Raw genomic sequence first — 23,273 nt, 5'->3', positions numbered from 1 at the left:
ATGGAATAACACAGCATAGTAACAAACACTGTATATACAGTTTTCAAAAGTATATATCCCTTGCCACCCCGCCCCAAGGAAAAAACAAAACAAAACAAAACAAAAAAAACTTCAAAAAACCCAAACCACTTTAACATGAGTGAGACAGTTTTAAAAAGGGAAAGGAAGAAGAGCGGATTGCTATACATCCAGAACCCCATGGCTTATTAGGAACCCACACGTCCAAGTGAAGGACTGGGTGCCCAATAAAATTCTATAATAAGAAGTACAAACATCTATATATATATATATATATTTAAAAAGTATTTACCCCAATACCCACCAAAGAACTCCTGAAAGTAATTAGCTACTCTACTAGCCATTGCCCACATGGGCAACAAGGGAAGGGGACCAGGGGAGGCTGTCATACATCCGGGCTTCCACATATCATTAGGTACTTTCCTGTCCTATGAGAAGGTCGCAGTACAAAATGAATTAGCAATACAAAGTGGTAGCAAATTTATTTATATACATTAAGTACATACCCCATTCTCTCCCACCCCACAAAACAAAGTACTCTATTAGCTATTGTCTCAAGAGACAATAAGGAAAAGGGAACAGAGGAAATCTGTCATACTCCGAACCCCATTTTCATTAAGCATATATGCATCCATGCAAAAGAACATGTATAAAATGAAATATAAATAAGCAGCAATATTTATATACACTTGATAGAATGACACACTACCACCCTGGCAACGTCCCTAAGACTACATGAAAACAACAGCAAGTACAGCTACTCTATTAGTCACTCAGTGTCCACACAGGCACTCAGGACAGGGGTAAACGGGACACCTGTCACAATTTTGGACCTCCGTGGTGGGTTAGGTGTCTACAGACCCGTGAAAAGGGTGAATGAAATACAAAATGAAACAACACACACAAAATAGCAGCAAAAACATCTGTACATAGTTTTACAAGAACATACTCTGGTCTCCTCCCAACATCACCATCTGCTTCCAAAAAAGAACATCAAAATAACTACTCTACGGCTGTCGCCCACACAGGCAACACAGGAAGGCAGAAGAGATTTTCACAGGACAATATTTCACTTTTCATCGGGACAAAAGACACAAAATGAAAGTATAAAAACACATCAAAAATACGTATGTACATTTTAGAGAAGATCCCCCCAAACAGCCACCCAAAGAAATTAATCAACTATTTTCTGCGAGCTATTGCCCATGCCAGCAATAACGGACAGAGGGGCGAGGAGATCTGTCATAGTTTTAGACCTCCACTTTTCACATGGTACTTCCTTGCCAATGTAGAGAATGAAGCACAGAATAAAAGAATGCAAAAAACAGCAAAAAGGCCGGCCAAGTGGCTCAGTTGGTTAAGAGCGTGAGCTCTGAGCAGCAGGCTCACTGGTCTGATTCCCACATGGGCCAGTGAACTGCACCTGAGCTGAGCTGCCACTGAACTGCCAACAGGTGGCAGGATAGCTCAGCTGGTGAGAGCACGTGCTCCTAACAAGGTTGCCTGTTCGACTCCATGGTGGGCCACACCCGCCCGCAGCTAAGATTGGGCAAGGCACCTTGAGCTGAGCAGCCACGAGCTGCTGATGGGCGGCCGGATGGCGACTGGACTTGGAGCTGGGCTGGCTGCGCCCTCCACAACTAGGTTTGAGGGACAACGGTTTGGCTGTTCCCCTTCCCCAAATCCCCATTAAAATTAAAAAAAAAAAAAAAAAGAAGCAAAAATATATACACTGGTTTTTTGTTTAAGTACAAATGGGGATGGGAGGGAAGCTCTTTAAAAAGAGAGTTGATGTCAATGAAAACACGAATGACAAAGGCAAAGGTGGGAGAAAAACTACATCATACCCAGGAAATCCAGGTCGTTTTTTGCAAACTTGGCCCAGGACCTGCCGTCTGGCGCTGACGCATCTCCGGAGATGCACGCACGGTCCCTGCAGCCCCATGAAGCTCACGGGGACCCTGTGAATGGTCAGAGGTCTGACTGCAGATTCAGGCTCCAGGTGCTCTAGTCTGAATAGACCCTTTGAACATCTAACTCAGTAACAGGCTATCAGTCATCCAACAAACTCAGCACCTAACTTCCACTTCTTACTTTCCAATGTGCAGAAAGGCTTCTTTCTGTTCCGTGCCCAGGAAGCCGGACGCACCCCGACACCCTCCACGGACCCAGGGCTCTCCTGCCAGCGCTCTGGCTCGTTCCTGCAGTGGCTACAGCACAATAAAATGAAAGCACGCGTGGCAAAGGCTATTAGCGTGAAGTGGAACCCGTGATGGTAAGCTCTGAAGCAATGGCAAACAACACAAGTTCACCTAAAGAGGCTTATACAAAACAATAAGATGAAGGAAGGCACAAGTTTATGGTGGAAGGTGACACTACTTGCAGTTTAATATATCCCATCACTGGACTCCTTAGATTTCTACTTTCATAGGCTTTCAGATCTCCAAAACATAGGTTGTTCTTCAAAATTCCAGACTCCCCATTCTACCCTTCCTAATAACCTAGTGTGGTGTGTCTTTTATATGACATTCAAACAGACTGTCTCTCTGCAATGAATACAATACTTGTTGGACAAGTACTTAACTGTGTCATGGGCCTATGTGCTTATATAAAAAAGCATACTGTGACTGCTGTGCTTCAATCTATTTGAGTTCCCAGAAATACGGTGGCTAAGATAAAGTTTTTTGGGGAAAAGAAAACTTCAAAAGCTACAATTATACTTATTATATACATGTTCTACCCATTGTTTAACCTTATATTCCTGATTTAAGAGTTGGTGTTTAGAAGTGTCCCTCAGAGACCGCAGTGGGTTAGCATCACTTTTAAATTTATGGAATTCTGTGGGAAAATCTGAGGCGAGACCTATTAAAACTACAAATAATTGAAGTGAGGCCCACAAATAAAATTACAAATAGTATGGATACGGTCTCATGGGAATGGACAGCTTTTGAGTATAAAGATAGCAATGGATTACGAGTTACCTCTTTTTTTAGTCTATGTTTTGATAGGGTTTTACTTATAATAACATCCCCCACATCACACACACATATACTCACAGGGGAAAAAGGACATAATTCAAGACAAGATTTGCCATATGCAGAGTTACCATATGTTACAGGAGCCATGTAAAGATGGGCAGAGAAGTATCTTAACTGATTTTGAGAAGTAGCAAAATTTAAACTCTGTATCAAAGTGAAATTTAGTAATATAACATGGTAAAAAAAACAGCAACAAAAAACCCCTTAAAAGTTAGTATTTTTCCCCACTCTAGAAATATAAAAACACACTAGCTTTCAGTATCAACTAAATTATCATTCATTTACCAAAGCACAACAGGAATAAATACCTACAATTACCCCAGTTTCAATAAGACATCTTTAGATGATTCTGTGATTCTCAGGATATTATATTTTTTACTCTAAAACAGAGATAAATGTTTAGAAAAGACCAAATTGAGCGAAAATACACCAGAATTAAAGAAGGCTATCTTTTAGCTTTCCAGCCTTTAAAATTTTATTATATAAAAATATTTTCATAAAATAAAATATAATTTTATACACAATCCCACAAACTCTTACTTCACACCTGAATTTAAAAAAAAAAGGTGATCTTTCCCATTTTGTGATTCTGTGGAGTATTTTTAAGTACTTGCAAAATGGACAACTTTTTATGTACATAGCTAATGTTTTCAAAAAAATATGAAGTACTCAAGAATTATTAGGAAGAAAGCTTTTCTCCGAAGAATCAAAGAAACATAACAATCTAGGTATAAGTCTGCATAGCTCAAAAATTCAAGTACAGTATTTCTCCTTTAGGAGTAAAAATGCCATACAGTTTTGGATATCTTCCCTCATTTTTCTTTCTTTCTTTCTTTGGCCATTCCTTCTAATCTGTTATTAATAGTTTGGCCATGATAAAATAAAACTGTGGTTCTTCAACTAAAGAGAAGTACTGTTTTTGATAGTAGAAAAAATTCAAAGCCCACCATACTAAACCTGAATCAAGTTACTCCTATCCCACATTCTCTTTTTTTCCTTTAAGGTACTATGGTGAACTTCAAATAAAAATGTTCAATTTCTCAAAGGCCCTATTTTAAAATGTTTCTAATGTTCTACTCTGTCATATAATATGAAAGTCCACTCGTGTATGATTCAGAGAGAAAGTGTCTATAACCTATCATGCCAAAAGGCATCTTACACAACTTGTATTTTTAGGAACAGTGATAAAGTCATGATAAAAGACAACAGCATTAACAAAATGCGTGCCATAAATGTAGAAACACTTATTTATAACAGAAGGTATATCTACAGCAGGGAGCGAGAAAAGTGTACAGATTTAGAGAATACTGAAATTTATGAAGAAAATAATTATAACTAAAGCCATCTTGATTTGAAACATTTTCCTAAAAGATGAAAAAAAAAGTGTTACATATTTGGAAACTTAATCTTTTAACCTTGTTATTTAGCTTTTCACTATAACAAAAATTTAAAAATACTGTAGCACCTGGCTATTCTACAGAAAAAAAAATAACCGTTATAGATCTTATTTAAACTTTTTCCAGGAAATGAAGGATTAATCAAAACCCTGAATCAAAGTAGATCTGCACACCTGAGGGCAGTTCTCTGCGTCACGTGCTCCATCAACTCCATGGCCACACTCTCTGAAGCGAACTTTGTACCACATTCAACTAACATCTCTCAACAAGAAGCAACAAATGGCTGACAAACCAGCAGCCTGCAAAGATGGTGGCTCCCATGGTAGATCCTTCCTTGTTTCATGGTGTCAGTATTTTCCAGATACTGAGAAATCGAACAGAATTCCAAAACAGATATTCCCCTCCCCCCTATTTGTATATCTTCAAAGTAAGAAAATTACTCATTGTTTTTGTAGATGGTTGGCATATAGGTGACTATAATTTGGTAATAAATAACTACACACTGCCCAAAGACATTTCAGAAAAGACAGATGAAAAGTACAGACAGGCCCTGAGCTAACCAGAACTCCTAAGAGTGCAAACAACTTGGAAGCGACCCTTGGCTTCACCTTGGATTTTGCAGAAGCAGCAGAGCCCACGTTATTACTAACAAGCTCTCCGAATGGGCGACAAAATGAGGTGCAGCTGTGGGTGCTACAGCCACCATGTCAGAGTTTTAAGGTTCTTCTCCATCCACTGGATATTCAACTGAATGACTTCCAAAGCCTCCTGGACATAACGAAGCTGAGAGGTTGCCTCTGATTGATTTTCAAAGAATGCTTGGACCTGTAAGTTGCACACAGAAGTATATCAAAAGAACAGTAAATCTCAGGTAACTAACTCTGAATATCCTTTCCAATAAGCTTTCACTGAGTGACAGCTGTGATGTCTTGAAAGAAGTAGAGACAAAAAACACTTTAATATTTGAGGTATTTACCTCAAGGTACTGATCAAGTATGGTGAAATCTGAAGTAATTTAAAAAATGAATTCTCCTTACCTCCACAAGGGTGATTTTAAATTTAAAATAAAAATTTTAAAAAAAATGGCCAAGTAACAGCAAATGAGGTAGAGTCTAAAGTTACGCTTGTTGCCCTAGTTTGCCCTTGGAGTGGAATTCCTGCAAACAGTTTTATTACTACTTAAAAAGAAACTTGGCATATACTGGTCTTAATTAAAAAAAAAATTGTATGAGGGAGACAATAGAATATTGTTGAGAATGGAATCGGAATTTGTCCTCATCAGAATGTTTTTCTCATTGCTGCATATCCACCCTTTAGAAGTAATCTGAAATGCCAAACCACCAGCATTGATGAAGGCAGACAAAGAGAAGGGATAGGGACTGGCATGAGGAGCCACCATCTGACTTAAACTGAGCAGCCTGGGGGGAAAGGGTTACCCAATCTCCCCACTAGCATTTTATACAACCAACCTCAGACAAATGTGCTTTTGTTGAAAACAGGTGAGTTGATCCAGCAACAATACTGTGCATGGTATAGGATCCCAGACGGAACCTGAAGAAACACAAACAAACAGCAAAAGGAGCACAAAATAAGGCAGCTGTTGGTAAGTCACGTTCCTGCGTGCAAAGGAAATGCTTTACTGTAAACTATACATGCCACAGGCAGGGCAGAGTCCTGCTGCCGGGAACCACAGCCCAGTCCATCAGTAGTCCTACACTCACTTACTGCCAGTGGGAGGGCAGGGTGGGCAAGAAAAGACAGGAATTTGCATTATCCGGGTAAACTATTAATCCATTTGACCTATTCAAAAATCACATCAAACATCCAGAAATGTCATTATTACTTTAAAAGGGAAAAAACCTACACGTGCTATTTAGCTGGGTGTGAGTTCATAGCTGATCTCTTGGCAATGCAGAGGTATTTTTCAACACATATAACTAAACAGCCATTCTGAAGTTGCCCGGGCCTGTGCTAAGTTAAGTGACCTGGTGTCAAGCACAGTTGGGCTTGATTAGCACTCACGGGGAACACCACTGTTACGTGACAAGCATTATGGAATTATGTTTACAATGTGAACATTTCTGGGTGTTTCAGTTAAACTATCACTAAAGCATTTTTCCTCTCACAGCAAATCATAACTCCTGTGAACCACAACAACATGGGGGACATTTTTCAAATGCAGAGCCTGAAAATACTAAACGCTAGCAATTCTCTGAGAAACTTACTTCTGTACAAGCTTATTCCAGTTCTCTTTGACAAAATCCCATGCCAGTAAGTGTCCAGGAAAACGCTGGCCCACTTTTGTAATGATAAACGACAACTTTTGTGTTCGGATGTTGTCTCCACTAAGGCTAGTTTTCATTAACCTGAAAAGCAAAGCAGATTTAGCTTCTACAATAATTATTCATGATGAAGTGATGATTAAACTTAAACTAGCACTGGCCTCCTAATTAAAATTCCGGAGAAATTAAAGGGATATAAGTTTTGGGTGAGGTTGATCAATTGATTGAAAACTTGTCATTTTTTTTAAACAAAGGAAGATCTCACCAATGAGATAAGCACTTAAATATACTGTCACATAATAATTAATTGTTATTGATGTAGTAAGGACATTTGAGAAATAAATTCTGGTAGAATTTATTATAATTCTGAAAACTGGTATTTTTTTTGTTAAAAACTATAATTGATTTGAGTAAGCAGGTATATTATTACTCTTAAAAACTGGATTGCTTGAATAATGTGAAAATGAAGATACATTTAAGAATATAGATATTTTTTGATACTTCATATGTACTATATAATGTTCTAAATTCTTGACTCATTTTCTCTGGGATCTCCCTTTTCCTCCGTTTACTCACAGGCCAGACCTGACGTAGACGTGTGGTGAGGAGCCTGCATATGCTGGGTGCGCTTCATCTCAGGAGTTGGACATATGAGCAGTAATCCTAATAATGCTTGAAATTGGTAATTATTATCTATCCCCTTGTTATAGGTTAAGAAACTGAGGTTACGTAATGGCTTCAGTTACAGAACTACAAAAGCCTGGCATTTGAACGTCAGCAGTTCTCATCTACTATTGCTATAAAATCTGTGTATAGTGAGAAAACACATACCCCCAAAAGAATGCAGCAGTATTTTTAATAGGAAGAAAAACCCAAGTGCCCATCAAGATGTGATGGATTAAATCAATTATGATAGATTAGAGCCATACTATGGAATGCTATGCAGTCATGAAAGCAAATGAAGTAGGCTTTATGAACTGATATGGCGAATCTCAAAGACCGATCATTCACTAAAATGACCATCACAAAACACTAGGTGTAGTAAAACCTATTACGATGTATATAAATACACCGACCAGGACTGGCACTGTGAGCAGAGGGAATAAGAATGGAAGTGAAGGATCATATGAGAGATACTTTCATATTTTATTCCATTTTCTCAGGTATTGTTTAAATGCTTCATAATGGGGATTTATTAATGTGTTACTAGTTTAGAACAAAATCACTATTAATTTAAAAACAAAAACCTTTCTCTGTTTGCTTGGGTCAGAGACAAGCTACTGCTTTAAAGAAAATGATTATTTATAGTGTATCCTTTGAAAGGTGGGTCTGGGCAGGTGCTGAAGAAATCTCTGGGACACCATTAGGATTTATCTGAGAAAAATTATATGAGAGAAGCCATGAGACCTCAGTGCCTTCCTCTAGCCTTCCCGGTGCCGACTTTCAAGTTACCTTCACATTACCCGGGGCTCCTCAGAGCTCTTCTGCTCTGCCTCTGACTGTTCTTCCTGTCAGGAGGCCCTACTCACCGCCCTCCTTTCCCCATGTGAAACTCGCATTTCCAGGTCTTCATCAGCCAAACATTAAAAAGGAAAGGTCTGACAAATTCTCATGAAGGTGAAGCCTATAAGCTTCTCCATGTTACCTTTTTCTGAAGTATCAGCATTTTCAAAATGACAGCTTGGTTGGACAGAGCAATGCCTTGACCAAAAAGAATGAAGCAGTAACTATGGAATTAAAGACAATATGCCAAAGGGAGGAAGAAGTGTTGAAGCAGAAAGTCGAAGGAGGGCCGACCGAGTGGCTCAGTTGGTTAAGAGCTCACTCAAGAGTTTGAGCTCTGAGCAACAGCGATTCGATGCCTGGCCTGAGCTGAGCAGCCGCTGAACTGCCAACAGGTGGCAGGACGGCTCAGCTTAAAAAAAAAGGAAAAAAAAGAAAGTCGGAGGAGGTTGTGATTCTCAGCATCTCCCAGTCTCTTCTGGACAAAGCACGGTCTGCCTGTTATGTCCAATCCCTGCCTGTTATGTCCAATCCCCCCGGCGTATGCAGGCTCCTTACCACACTGCCCGAGTCGGGTCTGGTCTGTGAGTACAGGGAGGGAGAGGGAGCTCCCAGGGAAAATGCGCTCCCCACCCTAGGAGCACAATGCTTTTATGCTTTGGGTTTCTATATATCATACTCCTTGGGTGGTTTCATACCAGTAAAGTTTCCATACATCCTCCGAGCTGGCAAGAGCTTCAAGTATTTTATTCTTCTCAGCTTCAGAGCCTAAAGACATGTACTTGCTTAAGAGGAATAACCAGCCTTTTTCGGTTTTTGCTCCAACTTTGAACACGGTGGCCATGACCTCAGTAGGTAGGCTGTAAGAGAAGTGGTCAAATGTGAGAAGAACAAGAAACAATCCTGAAGACAAAGGCAAGGAATTGACCAGCGGTGGTGTTTTGGGGTCAGACCAAGTAATATTTAGAAGTACAGGTACAATTAATAGTCAAGAAAATGGTTAATTCAGTGGTTGCTACTGTCCTAGTGGTGGGACTGTAAGGGATAAAAATTCAATTTAATAGAATAACTATTCACTGAGCTTCCATAAAGAACGAGGCAGGCAACTGGTTGGATGCTGGAGAGAGAAAGAATGAGACAGGCTATCACCCAGCACAGAACAATAAATACACACGTTACGATACAGTGTGGTGAGTTCCATGGCAGGAATATGGGGAGATGGATGAGAAGAGGGAAAGAAGCACAGTTTTCTGTTTTTATGAAGATCTCAGAACTGGAAAGAACCTCAATAAGATTATCCAAAACCGCCACCCCAAATCCCCTGACTCTTTATCTGAGGCTTGACTCTTTCTCCATAATGCCTAATAAGGAACCTCGAGAGAACCAACCATCATCAAAAACATTTCTACTAATTTCTAACTCCATCTGCTATGTTTTATTCCTAAATTAAGAGAGACTTTCTTGACAATTCATACCCATTAGGATGGCTGCTATATATATAAAAAAAAAAAAAGAAAGAAAAACAGAAAATAGCAAATGTTGGTGAGGATGTGAGAAATTGGAACCCTTGTGCACTGCTGGTGGGAATGTAAAATGGTGCAGCCACTATGGGAAACAATATGGCAGTTCTTCAAAAAATTAAAAATAGAACTACCATATGATCTAGCCGTCCTACTTCTAAGTATATATCTGAAAGAACTGAAGGTAGAGGTTTCAAACATATATTTGTATGTCCAAGTTCATAGCAGCATTATTCGTAAGAGCCAAAAGATAGAAGCAACCACCTTTCTATCAATAGATGAATGGATAAGCAAAATGTGGTATATACGTACAACGGATTGATTACTCAGACTTAAAAAGGAAGGAAATTCTGACACAACGTGGATGAACCTTGAGTATATTATGCTAAGTGAAACAGCCACTCACAAAAAGACAAATACTATATGATTTCACTTACATGAGGCATTTAGAGCAGTAAAACTCATAAAATAGAAAGTAGAATGGTGGTTGCCAGGGCTCGGGGAAAGTGGGGAGTGTTTGGGTAAAAAGTTTCAGTTTTGAAAGATAAAAAAATTCTGGAGATTGGTTGCATAACGATGTGAATATACTTATGCTACTGAACTGTACACCTAAAAATTGTTAAGATAATAAATTTCATGTTATACTCCATATGTATTTAACCACAATAAAGAAAAAGTCTTATTTTATAATATAAGCACATAGACTTCGCCTATATTAACAGTGAGTTTTACAACATTTATGACCCAGGATGAGAAGATCCCGGTTGTAGTATATGATGTGAGGTAAAGAAGAGGAAAAGGTCATTTGAGTAGAGGCACACGTCACCTTAGAGTTCCATTGGATGCCATCCAATCGTCAAATAGCTTCACGGCAGTAGCGTTGCAGTTCCCGACGTTATAGGTACAAGCAAATTCTAGCAAGACTGACCGCAGCTCTCGACTAGATGGGGTGCCCTCATCAGTCCACATCTGCTGTTGAATTTGGCTTTGAAGCAATTTAAATACCCTGGTCTAGAGAGACAGAATGGATTATGATGGAGTAGGACAACCAGAAAATCAGGACAGCTATATCTCTTTTCCCCAACATTTACCCAAGCAGAAAAAAGGCAGGGAAACATAGATATTACTCATTTAATATCAATGTCCACATACAGGTGGGATGAAACCATTCAATAAGACATAAGACTGCTATAGCCAAGGGGGACTCTTAATGACATAACACAGAAAGAATTGATGACTTCTGTGCAGCAGGGGAACTTTTCTCGGTTTGTGCGCAGCTAGAATTTATTTTCCTGCCAAAAAGTTATCATCACCTATAACCACCGCTAAAAGAAAGTTGGAACTTCCTGACCTCGTGACTTTAGAATCCAAAAATCCATAAAACTGAGAGAAAATATACTTCTTTACTCATGGGTAGATGTTTAAATGGTTCTGAATCCAATATTAAAGGAACATTTAAAATATCAACTAGTTTGATGCTGTAACAAACAAATGAAATCAAATCAGAGAGAAAATGAGGTCTGCAGGGAAGTGGTTATCCTCCCCTAATTTTTTACTTAAGGCATTTTTGAACTTACAGGAAAGCTATAAGATTAGCACAATGAACACCCATATGCTAGATTCACTGGCTTTTAACGACTTTGTTTCTATGTGTGTATGAACACACATACATACACGTTTCTCTGGCTTTAGCTGAACCATATGAAAATAAGTTACAGATATTATGGTATTTCATTTATAAACACTTTAGCATGCAACTCCCAGAAATAAGTACATTCTTCTACATAATCATAATACCTTATCACACTTGAGATTAACAGTGATTCAGTAAAATCATCTACCATACAGTCCATCGTTATAGTTACTTCTGAAGAAGGTGTCATTCTTAAATGTATACTTATGGTATTAAGACACCAACAGACGTGTAGAAGCTGTTCATAGTACATGAAAGTATTTCCATATTGCAAGCTGTGGTGCATGGGGAGGGGTGAGAACACATGGAATTTTTTTTAAAAAACCATCATATAAAATATGCATTTATGAATGCCACTAAAAGGAACAAAAATTGTATATAAAAATGCTTATAGGTATTTTTTTTTTAAGAAAACCTTTATGGCTATAAATGAGGAGAATCAAAATGAGACAAAAATTACAGTCATGCCCTGCCTGCAGGGTTCTGGGCCCAGGGGCTCTCTGCACTGGTGCTTCTTTAACACCACCATCCCTATCATGTCTCGCCTTAGGTGGTTAAGTACCACAGACGGCCACATACAAAAACTCTCATCCACAGAAAAATTAGCTCAAGTCCTTCACAGAGTATTACATTCTTCCAGAGCACCACTGTTGATACCTAAAATGAATCCTAGTCAGACAGCTTTAAACTGCTGAGGCCGTTTTCTCTCTGAATACACACACTCTGAATAAGTCTCTTGTGGAGCTGGCTATGAGAGCAGAAGAAAGAATCCATGTGAGGAGAAGGACCCAGTGTGCGATGACATGTCAACCCGCTTCCGTCTGTTTGCTTCACAAGCCATGAGATAGAGGACAGCCAGCTTGTGGAACAATGAGTGGCAAAGCTTGTGCATCACTGGGAGGCCGTTAAGTGGAAAAGTACTTGCCATGCTGACTGGCAATGCAAAGAACTTAAAAACAATGCAGGAGCGCCTAGCAGATACACATGACTGCATTGGTACACACGGTCTTCCACTGACCTGACCTTCCCGGGATCACCATAGCAAACCATCCCAAGTGGCTGAAGCAGAAAAGAAATTTAAAGGCTACATAACTGTCAAAAGAAACAAAGGAAGAATGGGAGAGACAAACAGTGACGTGTTTGAAATACTATTTTAAAATGCTCAGTGGAGAAAATGGCAATGTTCCTGGACAGTTTACTAAAACATAAAGAAGCCATGGGAAAACATGGTACTTGAAAGTCCTGGAAGCCAGGGGGAGCTGACACTTGGACACTAAGGCTAATTCCTGAGCAGCTACTCCATCGGAATAACAGGGTGCCATTTTACTAGTTATTTCTCATACCCAATAGTCCACAGGAATGCCCAAAATAGTTGGTTTTAAATATACTTCAAATGATAACATAATAAAGATTTTATTTTAAAAAGAATAATTTTATTTTTAAAAATCCCTGCTGCTATAAAGTATCATTTTTATAAGTAATGCAGGTTATATTTTTAAGATTAATAAACCATAGCAAGTGCTTCAAATTACCTTTTCCTTTTAAAAATAAAATTAAACCGATTTTTCCATGGCTCTAAATTAATTTTTTGAAATTTAAACTCATTAAACAATAGAATCCAATCCCCTGATTTCATAAAGTGAAAATGGCAAGTGGGAAGAGGGATTAAATGGGGGGGGGGTATACAAGCTACAAACTACAAACACTGGATATGCAATAAAATGCAACAACAACAACACAGAATGATTTAAAAAANAGGGATTAAATGGGGGGGGGGTATACAAGCTACAAACTACAAACACTGGATATGCAATAAAATGCAACAACAACAACACAGAATGATTTAAAAAAATAAAACAGGGAAAGATGCTTATGTTTTATATTACATTTTGATTTACTGCTTTAATTTTACACCGATAAGCCCAGGGAGTTCTTTCTTGGGTCAACTGAGCTTCTTAAAAGAGAAGTGTCAGCTTTTATTACAGAAGGTTTATCTCACCAATCCCTCATATGTAAAATAATGAGAGACTTATAAGTGATGAAACAAGAATATGGCTGGGATCAGATGTTAACATCAGATGTGAACAATTTGACACAATTCAAATGTGCCTCCAGACCCTACCCACTGCAACACCACAGCATACATCACAAAATGTGACATATGGGTGTGTGTTATGTAGGTATGTATAGCCTACACAACAAAATGACCAATAAATGTACACAGTGCTCTGGTGACAAGGACATAAAGAATCAGACACCAGTCTTAATCACAAATACTATTTGAAGATTGGATCCACGAACTCAGAAATATCTGCCCTTCTAATCTCTGACTACAGTGGGTCAGATTTCACATTTTGAGAGTTTTGATGCTATCACAATGTTTTAAGGTTAGAATAAGAATTTTAAAGAGACAGTTTCTCCCTCTTGATGAACTGAAGCTAACCTGACTTTTAACTAACAATCAAGTATTTGAAGATCTACGGCAGTTAAAGGGCCCATGGTCTTCCACACACATACTAAACCTCGGGCCTATGCTCTCTAACCATCAGTTTCCTGGACCTCAGCCTGAAGCATGTTCTTAATAAACACATACCCGCCCAGCAACTGGAAACCATCATCTGGAATGAAGATGAATAGTTAACTGGAGTGTCACAGTAGAAAAATATTCAAAAGGTCTAACTCCTTGAATTGAGGTTAGCATATATATTCTCAGCACAGGGGTAGCTTGAGGTAAATATCAAGCGTGTCCTGACACTGGGCCTCAACAGAGTTAATGAGGAAAAGCATGTGGACGAGTGGCTTCTGCCATCATAAAATTTAACTAGCTAGGCAGCACCCGAGTAGACAGATATTCTGCGCCTCTTAGGGTATATCTCTATAGGGTCTAATTCTATCTACAAACTGCATTTTTAAGAGTCCAACACTGTGCTTTAATAGTGAAGAAAAGTGAGTGATATATACTGTTATTTATTGCTACCTATACTGGGCTGAATAGTGTCCCCATAATTCCAGTCTGCCTGGAACCTGTGAATGTGATCTTATTTGGGAATAGGATTTTTGCAGATGTAATCAAATTAAGATGAGGTCATCCTGGATTATGGTGGGCCCAAATCCAGTGACCAGTGCCCTTGTAAGAACAGGACAATTTGGACCAAACAAACACAGGAAGAATGCCATGTGAAGACAGAGGCAGTTGTAGGGATACACCTACAAACTAAGGAGCGCCAAGCATTGCTGGCAACTCCCTGAAGCTAAGAAAGACATGGAACAGAGTCTCCCTTACAGGAAGCCAACCCTACCCTGCCAATAGCTTGATTTAAGGCCTCCAGAACTGTAAGAGAATACATTTCTATTGTTTTAAGATACCAAGTTTGTAATAATTTATTATGGCGGCCCTAGAAAGCTAATATACTACCCCAAATGGTGTTAATTTGATGTGGTACTAATAACCCCAAAGTAATTATAGCAATTCTGTAATAAAAAAATACATGTATACAATGAAACACACTGGTGCTAGATCAATTAGATACCCATATTGAAAAGAAATGAATCTTTATGTCTACCCCACACCATATAAAAAAATCAATTCAATGTGGATCACAGATCTAAATATAAAGTAAAATAAGGGCTGGCCAAGTGGTTCAACTGGTTAAGAGCTCGCTCAAGAGTGCGAGCTCCAAGCAACAGCGGTTCGATGCCCGACTCGGGCTGAGCTGCTGCTGAGCTGCCAACAGGTAGCAGGATGGCTCAGCTAAAATAAATAAATAAATAAATAAATAAATAAATAAATAAATAAATAAATAAATACATAAATGTAAGGTCAAATAATAAAGTTTACAGAAGGGAACACAGGAAAATATCTTGGGTTAGGCAGATTTCAGACATCAAAATTAAAAATTATTGTAATCAAAGAACATCATTAAGAGACTGAAAAAGCAAGCCAGAGTGGGAGAAGATATTTTAAAAAATACATGATCAACAAAGGACTCATAAATAGAATATAAAGAACTCTTACAAATCAATAAGAACAAGACTGACAATCCAATAGAAAAACAAATGAAAGACTTGGGTACTTTACAAAAGAGAATATCTAATGGTCAATAAACACAACAAAAATAATTCACCTGCACTAGTCATTAGGGAAATGCAAATTAAAGCCAAAACTGCAATACCACTATGCACCCATCCGAATGGCTAAAAGAAAAAAGATTTACTATTAAGTGTTGGCAAGGATACATAGCCAGAATAGAAATGGAGCATTAAATCGGTATAATGTTAAAAAACAATTTGGTAGTACAGTATTAACCATGCAAATGTTATGATTCAGCAATTCCACTTCCAGGCACATACCCCATAGAAATGCATACTTCTATATTCACCAAAGACACGTATAAGAATATTCACAGTAACACTGTTTGTAATAGCTCCAAACTTCAGAATGTCCATGGAAGGCAGCTGAACTGGCTAACAAATTGCCATTTCTTTAATATACTAACAGAAACAAGTCTGTGTTGGCTTCTAAGTTTGCCCTAAAGAGACCAATAAGTTTTATTTCTTTGTTCCCAATCAATGCAGATAAATAAATTTTAAAGTATATTAAAGCAATGGTAAAGAAAATAAAAAGATGCTGTACAAAATAAAAAACAGAGACCAATAAGTTATTTGTGTACTTTTTGGGAAGACACATAAATACTTTAAAAATACTGTTAGTAACATTTTGGATATAAAAGAAATCTCAAATAGTAAGTTGAAAACTGCATTTTCAAGACAACCACTAGATGTGGGTCTGTCATTTTAATCCTTAAACACATGGTTTATGAGCATTCCAAATTGTTTTAGTTTAAAATAGAAAAAAAATGATAGCAAGAAACAGCTTTGATTTTTCCAACAGAAAGTATCATTAGAAAGATGACAGTGCTAGAATACTAATTAATTTAAAATATAAAAACACACAGAGAGTAAGCTTTGGAGTGAAACTAATCTAGGTTTGAACCTCATTTATCATTTATTAGGTAAGTGACTTTGGGGAAGTTATTTAGTCTCCTCGTTTATCTAATGAGGGTTAGAAATCTCTATTTGGTACTGAGTGAGGATCAAACAAGGTAACCTACATCAAGCACCAAGCATGGCATATAGAATATAATAAGCACTGGTGCGTTTCACTCATTTGTTCATTCAACGCATACTGAATGTCACTATGGGCTGGGCCACATTCCAGGCATCTTTACTAAGGCTGGTAGGTAAAAGCCTTATAAAAGAATGATAAAAATCTATCAATTAGAAGAGACCTCAGAAATCATATAACTTAAGCACCTCACTTATGGGTAGGAATAGGGGTGGCTCCTTTGGGGTCAGATCAGAAACTTGTGAGGAAGGGAGCTTTTCAGGCTCTATATGCCCCCCTCTCCCATCTCCCCCCCCCCTCCGTTGAGAATCATGCATGTGATGAGAGAACTCATCCCAGGCGATGCACAGTAGGACAGCGAGAGCTGCAGAAAGGAGATTGTTAATGGGCTGGCCGAGTGACGCGTTGGTTAAGAGCTGGCTTGGGAGGCCAGAGGGCCCCGGTTCAGATCCCATATATGAGTGCCAGTGACACTGCCCTCTACAGCTAAGATGCTGAACAACAGCTCAACCTGGAGCTGGGCTGCCGTGAGTCGCCGGCGACGGCATAGGCTGCAGCCCCTGTGGCAGTGGGTTGCCATGGGCTACTGTGTGTAGCCAGCAGCCAGCGTGAGCAGCCAGCAGCCACCATGAGCAGCCGTCCAGAAGCCGGCAACTGATCTGCCTCGCCAGGGAAGAGCACAATGATGGTGCCAACTTGGGCCAGTGAAGCAACGTCCTCCACAACTAGACTGAAGAACAAAAGGACAGCAACTTGTCTATTCCCCTTCCCACAACTCCCCAGCGCTGTTCCCCTCCCCCAATTCCCCAATAAAATCTTAAAAAAAAAAGAAAGGAGATTGTTAAGAAGAAGAAAAAATGATGTAATCCAACCCCTTTCATTTACCAGTGAGGACACTAAACCCTAAAAGACTTACTCTAATTTCTGGTCCACCACTTTCTTCCTTTTCCTGAAAGCTATTTTTTGCTCGGTCCCTGGAAAACTTGACTAGGTTATAAAGCAGACCCTGTTGTCAGAATGTGCGGCTTCAGAGAATTAGATAAAACAAAGAATTCACTACACCCTCCCAAGCTTTTAAAGATTCAGTCAATAGTTTAATACTGAAAGTGTCTAAAATAATAACTGTTAAGATCAGTTGACTGGTTTTAAAAAAGGTAAAACGATCTCCAATACCAAGACTCCTTTACTGCTTTGCAGAGAAACTTATATCCACCAGCAGCATCATCCATCAGACAGGTAAGAACACGTGAAATATATAGAATATTCTCAGTACAGACATGACTAGCATTGTATATTGACCACTAGGAAACCAATGGGGAGCACTGATTTGCAAAAAGGCCTATTTCAACATGAATTACATGAAAATAAACCAGGATTTGAAGAGAGAAAGTTTTCTTTTATGTGATAGCAGTATCAGAAGTCTATATTTTGGTATTCAAACAAGACTACGGCACGCTAAGCCGTTATCGACTCTTCATGGTAAGCAATGACATTTTGATTCAAAGTAAAGATTTCACAACTTGGAAAGTCAAGACAAATAGAATTTAACTAGTTGCTTTTTCAGTCTATTACTGCAGAGTGGAATTAGGAGTAAGAACTAAAGGCAAGCAACCAAGAGAAGGCAGGGGCAGGCTTACCACCAATCTTGAGGCCAGATCTGTGTATCCTAGGTTTTCAAGGAGGTTATGGATGAGGTCTGTCTGGAACAGGGCTTCAGTGATGGGTGCAGTACAGTTCTCATTTCTAAGGTAATCAATCAAATCAAAGGCCCTCTGAAGAGGCACTTTGCCTAGGCTAAAGGGTAAAAGAACAGAAAAAGTAAATAGGCCGATACAGGCAGATGAACTCGATACATCCTGAGAGAGAAATTTTATGGCCAGGTGGTGAGTCTTGTAGACCTAAAATTTAAGCTTAAAATGTCATTCTGTAAAGTTAGACTAAATATTATTATCTCTGATTAAGTTCATGTGTGTGACCCAAGGTTAAAGACATATTTCAGCAGAAAGATAAACAACAGCTCCTTTTTTATTCTACAAGTTACCTGTAAATTGCTACTATCTCAGGAAAAGTATTACAATGTCTTAGTTGAAAAAAGATAAAGAGTACTAATTTTATTTATTAATATTTTTTTAATTACTTACATTTACCAGGTGAGAACAGGTGGCATAAAGAGGATCTAAATCAGAAATTTTTTGCGTTTATTTGTATGGAAATTTGTTTGTCAAGCTTGTTAAGGTGAGGTCCATTGTGAGTTTATGGTGAGTACATTTTGAAAATTAACCATTTTATAGAAATCATAACAATGATGGCCGAGATGGTATAAGGTCATGTCATAAAAAATTGAACCAAAATAGGAAGGTCAAGAGCAGGCAGAAGGAATACTTTTGAATATTCTTTGTGTCTCTAGACCCATTAACAACCTACGTGGGTAATCTTTCTATTCAGAAGGTATCTATGCACAAGGTCACTGCCGTTCTTGGCTTTGGGATTCTGTAATGCACGGGGTGGTTGGGGGAAAGTGGTACACAAGTAAGGAGCCTGCAGCTATCAGAGATGCTCCTCAAACCAGTGAGTGAGCAGCAAGAACCAGGCTTAACCTAGGTGCTATGTAAAAAGAATTCTCTCAAGAAATAAAACAGAGCCTGAACTCCTATGTCAAGTTATTCAGCAAATATGTGTCTTGCTTGTTGGCATCTGCAATCTTGAAATATTATTTAAATCTTGTTGTTTAGCTGTTCAATGTTTGTATCTGATGTTTCCATATAGATGATAAAGCTCCTGGAGGTAAGGAATATACCTTATATTTTCCCAATCCTTCAAACTGAGTTATACCTAACAGGCAATACAAGCTAGTTCTTTTGAGCTGTTTTTCTGAAACATTCTTTTCCTCAATACCACTTGTTTAAAAAAGAAAAGAAAAAAAAATCACCCCAAACCAAGCATACTCTACCCTGCAAGTTGAAAGATGTTGTTGATGAGGTTGGCTCGGTCTTTGTCACTCAAGACATAAGGATTTATTTTCAACTGTTTGATTAGCGCCTCCCAGTCATCATCTCCATAGTGCACAATATAATAGCCAGTCATGTTTGTATTGACTTTGATCCACTGCACTTCTTCTGTAAGATTGATGATATCTAATACAGACCAAAAAAGGAAGAAAGAGAGAGAGGAGAAAAAATATTAAATGATGCTTTGTTTCAAAGTTATTATGGTATGTTTTTATATTTATTTTACTATGAAACCAAATCTCTACTTTTCAGCACAGTTATTTTCATGTTAACAAAGATCACTACTCATTCATTCATTCATTCATTCATTCATTCAATGGTGAACACAGTAGATATGTCCCTTCTCTCATAGATCTTAGTCTAATGTAACCAGACAAGTAAAATATCATATAAATGTTATTGATCGAAAGAGAAAATATGGTATTTTATGGAAGCACATATAAGAAATGCTTCACCCCCAAGGGGTGGTTAGGAGAGGTTTCTTGGAAAAAATGACACCTAAGTTGAAACTTCAAGATATGTATAGATATTGGTCAAGTGAAAAGGGACCCTAAGTGTTCAAGGCCTAGAGAGAAAGTGTCCACGCACTGAACTGGCTCCCAAGTTCATTGTGGCTAGGGGAGAGGAGCAGGGAGAAGACAAAGCATGTGCAGGGTGGGGCAGTAGGAGACATCATGAAAGAACTATATAAAATGGATTCCATTCGGCATTTGTTGTCTTTCATTACGTTAGCAAAGGAAGAACAAGGCCATTTAAAAAAGTCACATACCTCAAAGCTAGCAAAATAAACATTAAGGAAGAATAAAGGTCTCATTAGGCACAAAGAAGAAATAATTCAGTTAAAATAATAAAAAATAATAATATGCACTTTTGGGGCCCTACCATTACATATATAAATGCTGAGCACATTGATAGAGATGTATATGGAATGATTTCAATTAATGTACAATTAATAAGGAGCTACAAGGTATATGAGTACAAAAACTATATTACTACAAAAGCTGGTGACAAAATATATGTAAGAATTTTTTAAATGCTTTAAATTACTAATCAAGAAATATGCCCTTTAAAGTTAGCAACAAGGATGTGAATTTAATATAATCATTAAGGGTATGTACACTTCTAAGCATCTTAAGATTTACTATTTATTAGGATATAAACTCCATGAGCTTACTATTTGGGTCAGTGTTAATCCCTCAGTGCCTAGAATAATGTTCCTAGCAGGTACTTAAAACATATTTGGTGAATGAAAGAATGAACAAAATACGGTAAATGGTTTCAAAGCAAATCTAAGTATGATTTAAAAATGTTTATGATATACGTTTTCATCCTCATTTTAAAGTAAAGGATATTAATTTGTAAAATTATAAGAGAAAGAGGAGTAGAGAGGTAAGAAAAAAAATCTTAACTCAGACAATGATAGCATGCACTACGGGGTATATTTCCTCCCAAGGTTTTTTCTATACACATTTTAATTGATGTAATATTCCATACAGTGGATCTATGGGCATTTGTTTTTATACTGCTTTTTGACCTATCAAATTCCACCACCCCCCACCCCACCCCCGCCATTTTTCCATTGTCTTCATATGCATTATTCAAATACCCTCATAATATTCTATTTCAAGACCTACCACAGTTTAACCTATCTCTATTTGGAAACATTTAGGCTGTTTTAAAATTTCCACTATCATAATAATTCTATATGAAGGTTTTTGCACACATGCTTTAGAAATACTTTAAACCCTTCAGTATTTGAAGTCTTAGGGTCTATCAACTTCAAAAGCATGAATTATTAAAATTTATCAGATTCTCTTAATATCCTATTTACTCCAAATCTATTGAAACTGCAAAAGATTTTTAAGATGGAAAAGACTTACATTCTGATCATGTCTTATGATGACATATCAGATAATGTCTTTTTCATTAAAAAATTCTATATTAATTTGTTTTATTGCTGACATCAGGACAGATGGGAAAGATCATTCACACTAATAAGGATTATTCCTTTTACTAGAGCAGAACGCAGTTCTAAGGAATAATTGTGATGGCAACAGTAGCTGCTCCAAGTTGGAGATATTTTTAACAAATTTATGACTAATGAAATTAACTTTATCAGTAGCTAATACAAAAATATCAACACTCTCCAGGTCACCAAACACAATTTCCTACAGAGTGTTTATGAAGAAAGGGCCTTGGGAAGGACTAAATAACTCCAAATCTGCCTTTCCCATAAAAGGAGGCAAAAAATGATAAGTATGGCAATTTTCCCCTGGATGGGTGCAGGAAAATATTGAAATACAGAGTATCTTGGCTGATAAGCAACTGGCCATGTAAACTTAGCCAAGTCCAGATGGTAGTGAGGAGGGACGCAGCTGGGAGTGTACTTGAAATTATTACTGTCATTTTGATGACAGAATATAAAGCAGTGCAGCCAACAGCATAGTGAGCAGGGCTGTCATTTAAAGAGCCAACATGTTAGTCTCTTTCAGGTCTTCTGAATGATCCAAAATGGAGAGCATTAAAACCACAGGTATCAAAAAATAATAGATTTGCTCACAAGGGAGGTAACTACATCCTTCAGCTCAAATGTGGATGAGACGGCCCTCATATGTTTTCAATTTATTATAATCATTAACAGATTAACAGTTCAATTTTCACAGTCCATTGAGTAGTAAAAAAGAATGAGCAACTCCAATCTTAAATGGCAGAAGCCCAGATGAAGTAATCTAACATTGATTTTAAAAAGCCATTTGTCAATGAGTTATGAAAATCAACTACTGTTTTATAAAGACACATTAAAGCACAGAAACAAAACCCGTGTTTCTACTACAAAGTGGCAAAACTCTCTGTGTAGTTTGCTCCAGAGGGCTAGCATGAGACATGAAGCATAGCTACATCCCCTCTTGTTCAAAAGCATTCCTTTCTGCAACACCCCTTTCTTCTCATTTATTTTATTGGAAGGGGTGGGGGGTAGGGGAGAGAGAGGCAAGGCAAGAGCAGAGAATGACACACAATAAACATCGTAATTATACGCTTTTCCTTCTTCTTTTTTCCAATTGCCTTTCACTCCAATGAAATGTTTTTAAGTTTCAGAGAAATATTTCTGGCACAGTGATATCCTTTTAGAAACATGAACGTTTCAAGTTAGATTTATTACAAAAATTTCCTATAGTTAAAGAGCTCAGGTCTGAGTAAGATGTGGATGAGAAAGTGGGGGGGGGTGCAGGGGGGAGGGAGGAAATAGAGGGAGAGAAGGGAGAGGGAGACACTCATTTTTTAAGTATAATTTCTTCAATATGTAGCTTGAAAAACTGGCCCCTTTTAGCCCTTTTTCTGAACAAATATTAATTGTTCAAAATTCATGTATATGGGGAAAAGTGACAAAGCTATTGACCAAATATTAACTTCTATAGTTAATTGAACTAATGGACTAACCCATCGACCCTGAACACATGGAAATATATTATAGATTTAACAAACCACCAAGTTAACACACTCTACTAAAGTCATACGGCATAAAATAAGCCTCTGGGGCCGGCCGAGTGGCGTGATGGTTAAGAACTCGCTTGGGATGCCAGAGGGCCCCGGTTCGGATCCCACATAGGAGGGCCAGTGACACTGCCCTCTACAGCTAAGATGCTGAACAACAGCTCAACCTGGAGCTGGGCTGCCATGAGTCGCCGGCA

General features: G+C 38.1%; 1 protein-coding gene across 5 annotated transcripts in view; it reads right to left on the bottom strand.

Moving 5' to 3' along the window:
- Nucleotides 1-4,633: 4,633 nt before the first annotated feature.
- Nucleotides 4,634-23,273, bottom strand: part of LNPEP (leucyl and cystinyl aminopeptidase) — an 82,470-nt gene continuing 63,830 nt past the window's right edge. For 4 of the 5 annotated variants that reach the window (XM_019656282.1, XM_019656285.1, XM_019656283.1 and 1 more), the window contains exons 12-18: nt 19,527-19,710; nt 18,214-18,370; nt 10,585-10,769; nt 8,937-9,098; nt 6,679-6,819; nt 5,923-6,004; nt 4,910-5,278 (exon numbers count right to left, since the gene is read on the bottom strand). In XM_019656282.1, the coding sequence (XP_019511827.1) occupies nt 5,147-5,278; nt 5,923-6,004; nt 6,679-6,819; nt 8,937-9,098; nt 10,585-10,769; nt 18,214-18,370; nt 19,527-19,710 (1,043 nt within the window). In that variant the 3' untranslated portion in view covers nt 4,910-5,146. Of the gene's footprint in view, nt 5,279-5,922; nt 6,005-6,678; nt 6,820-8,936; nt 9,099-10,584; nt 10,770-18,213; nt 18,371-19,526; nt 19,711-23,273 lie in introns of all 5 variants that reach the window. The other variant, XM_019656281.1, reaches the window with a different exon arrangement.

The sequence above is a fragment of the Hipposideros armiger genome, unplaced genomic scaffold (genome assembly GCF_001890085.2).
Source record: "Hipposideros armiger isolate ML-2016 unplaced genomic scaffold, ASM189008v1 scaffold_257, whole genome shotgun sequence".
NCBI classification, from domain to species: Eukaryota; Metazoa; Chordata; class Mammalia; order Chiroptera; family Hipposideridae; genus Hipposideros; species Hipposideros armiger.
Note: the sequence above shows the minus strand (reverse complement) of the source record. Positions and strands in the feature narration are given on the sequence as shown.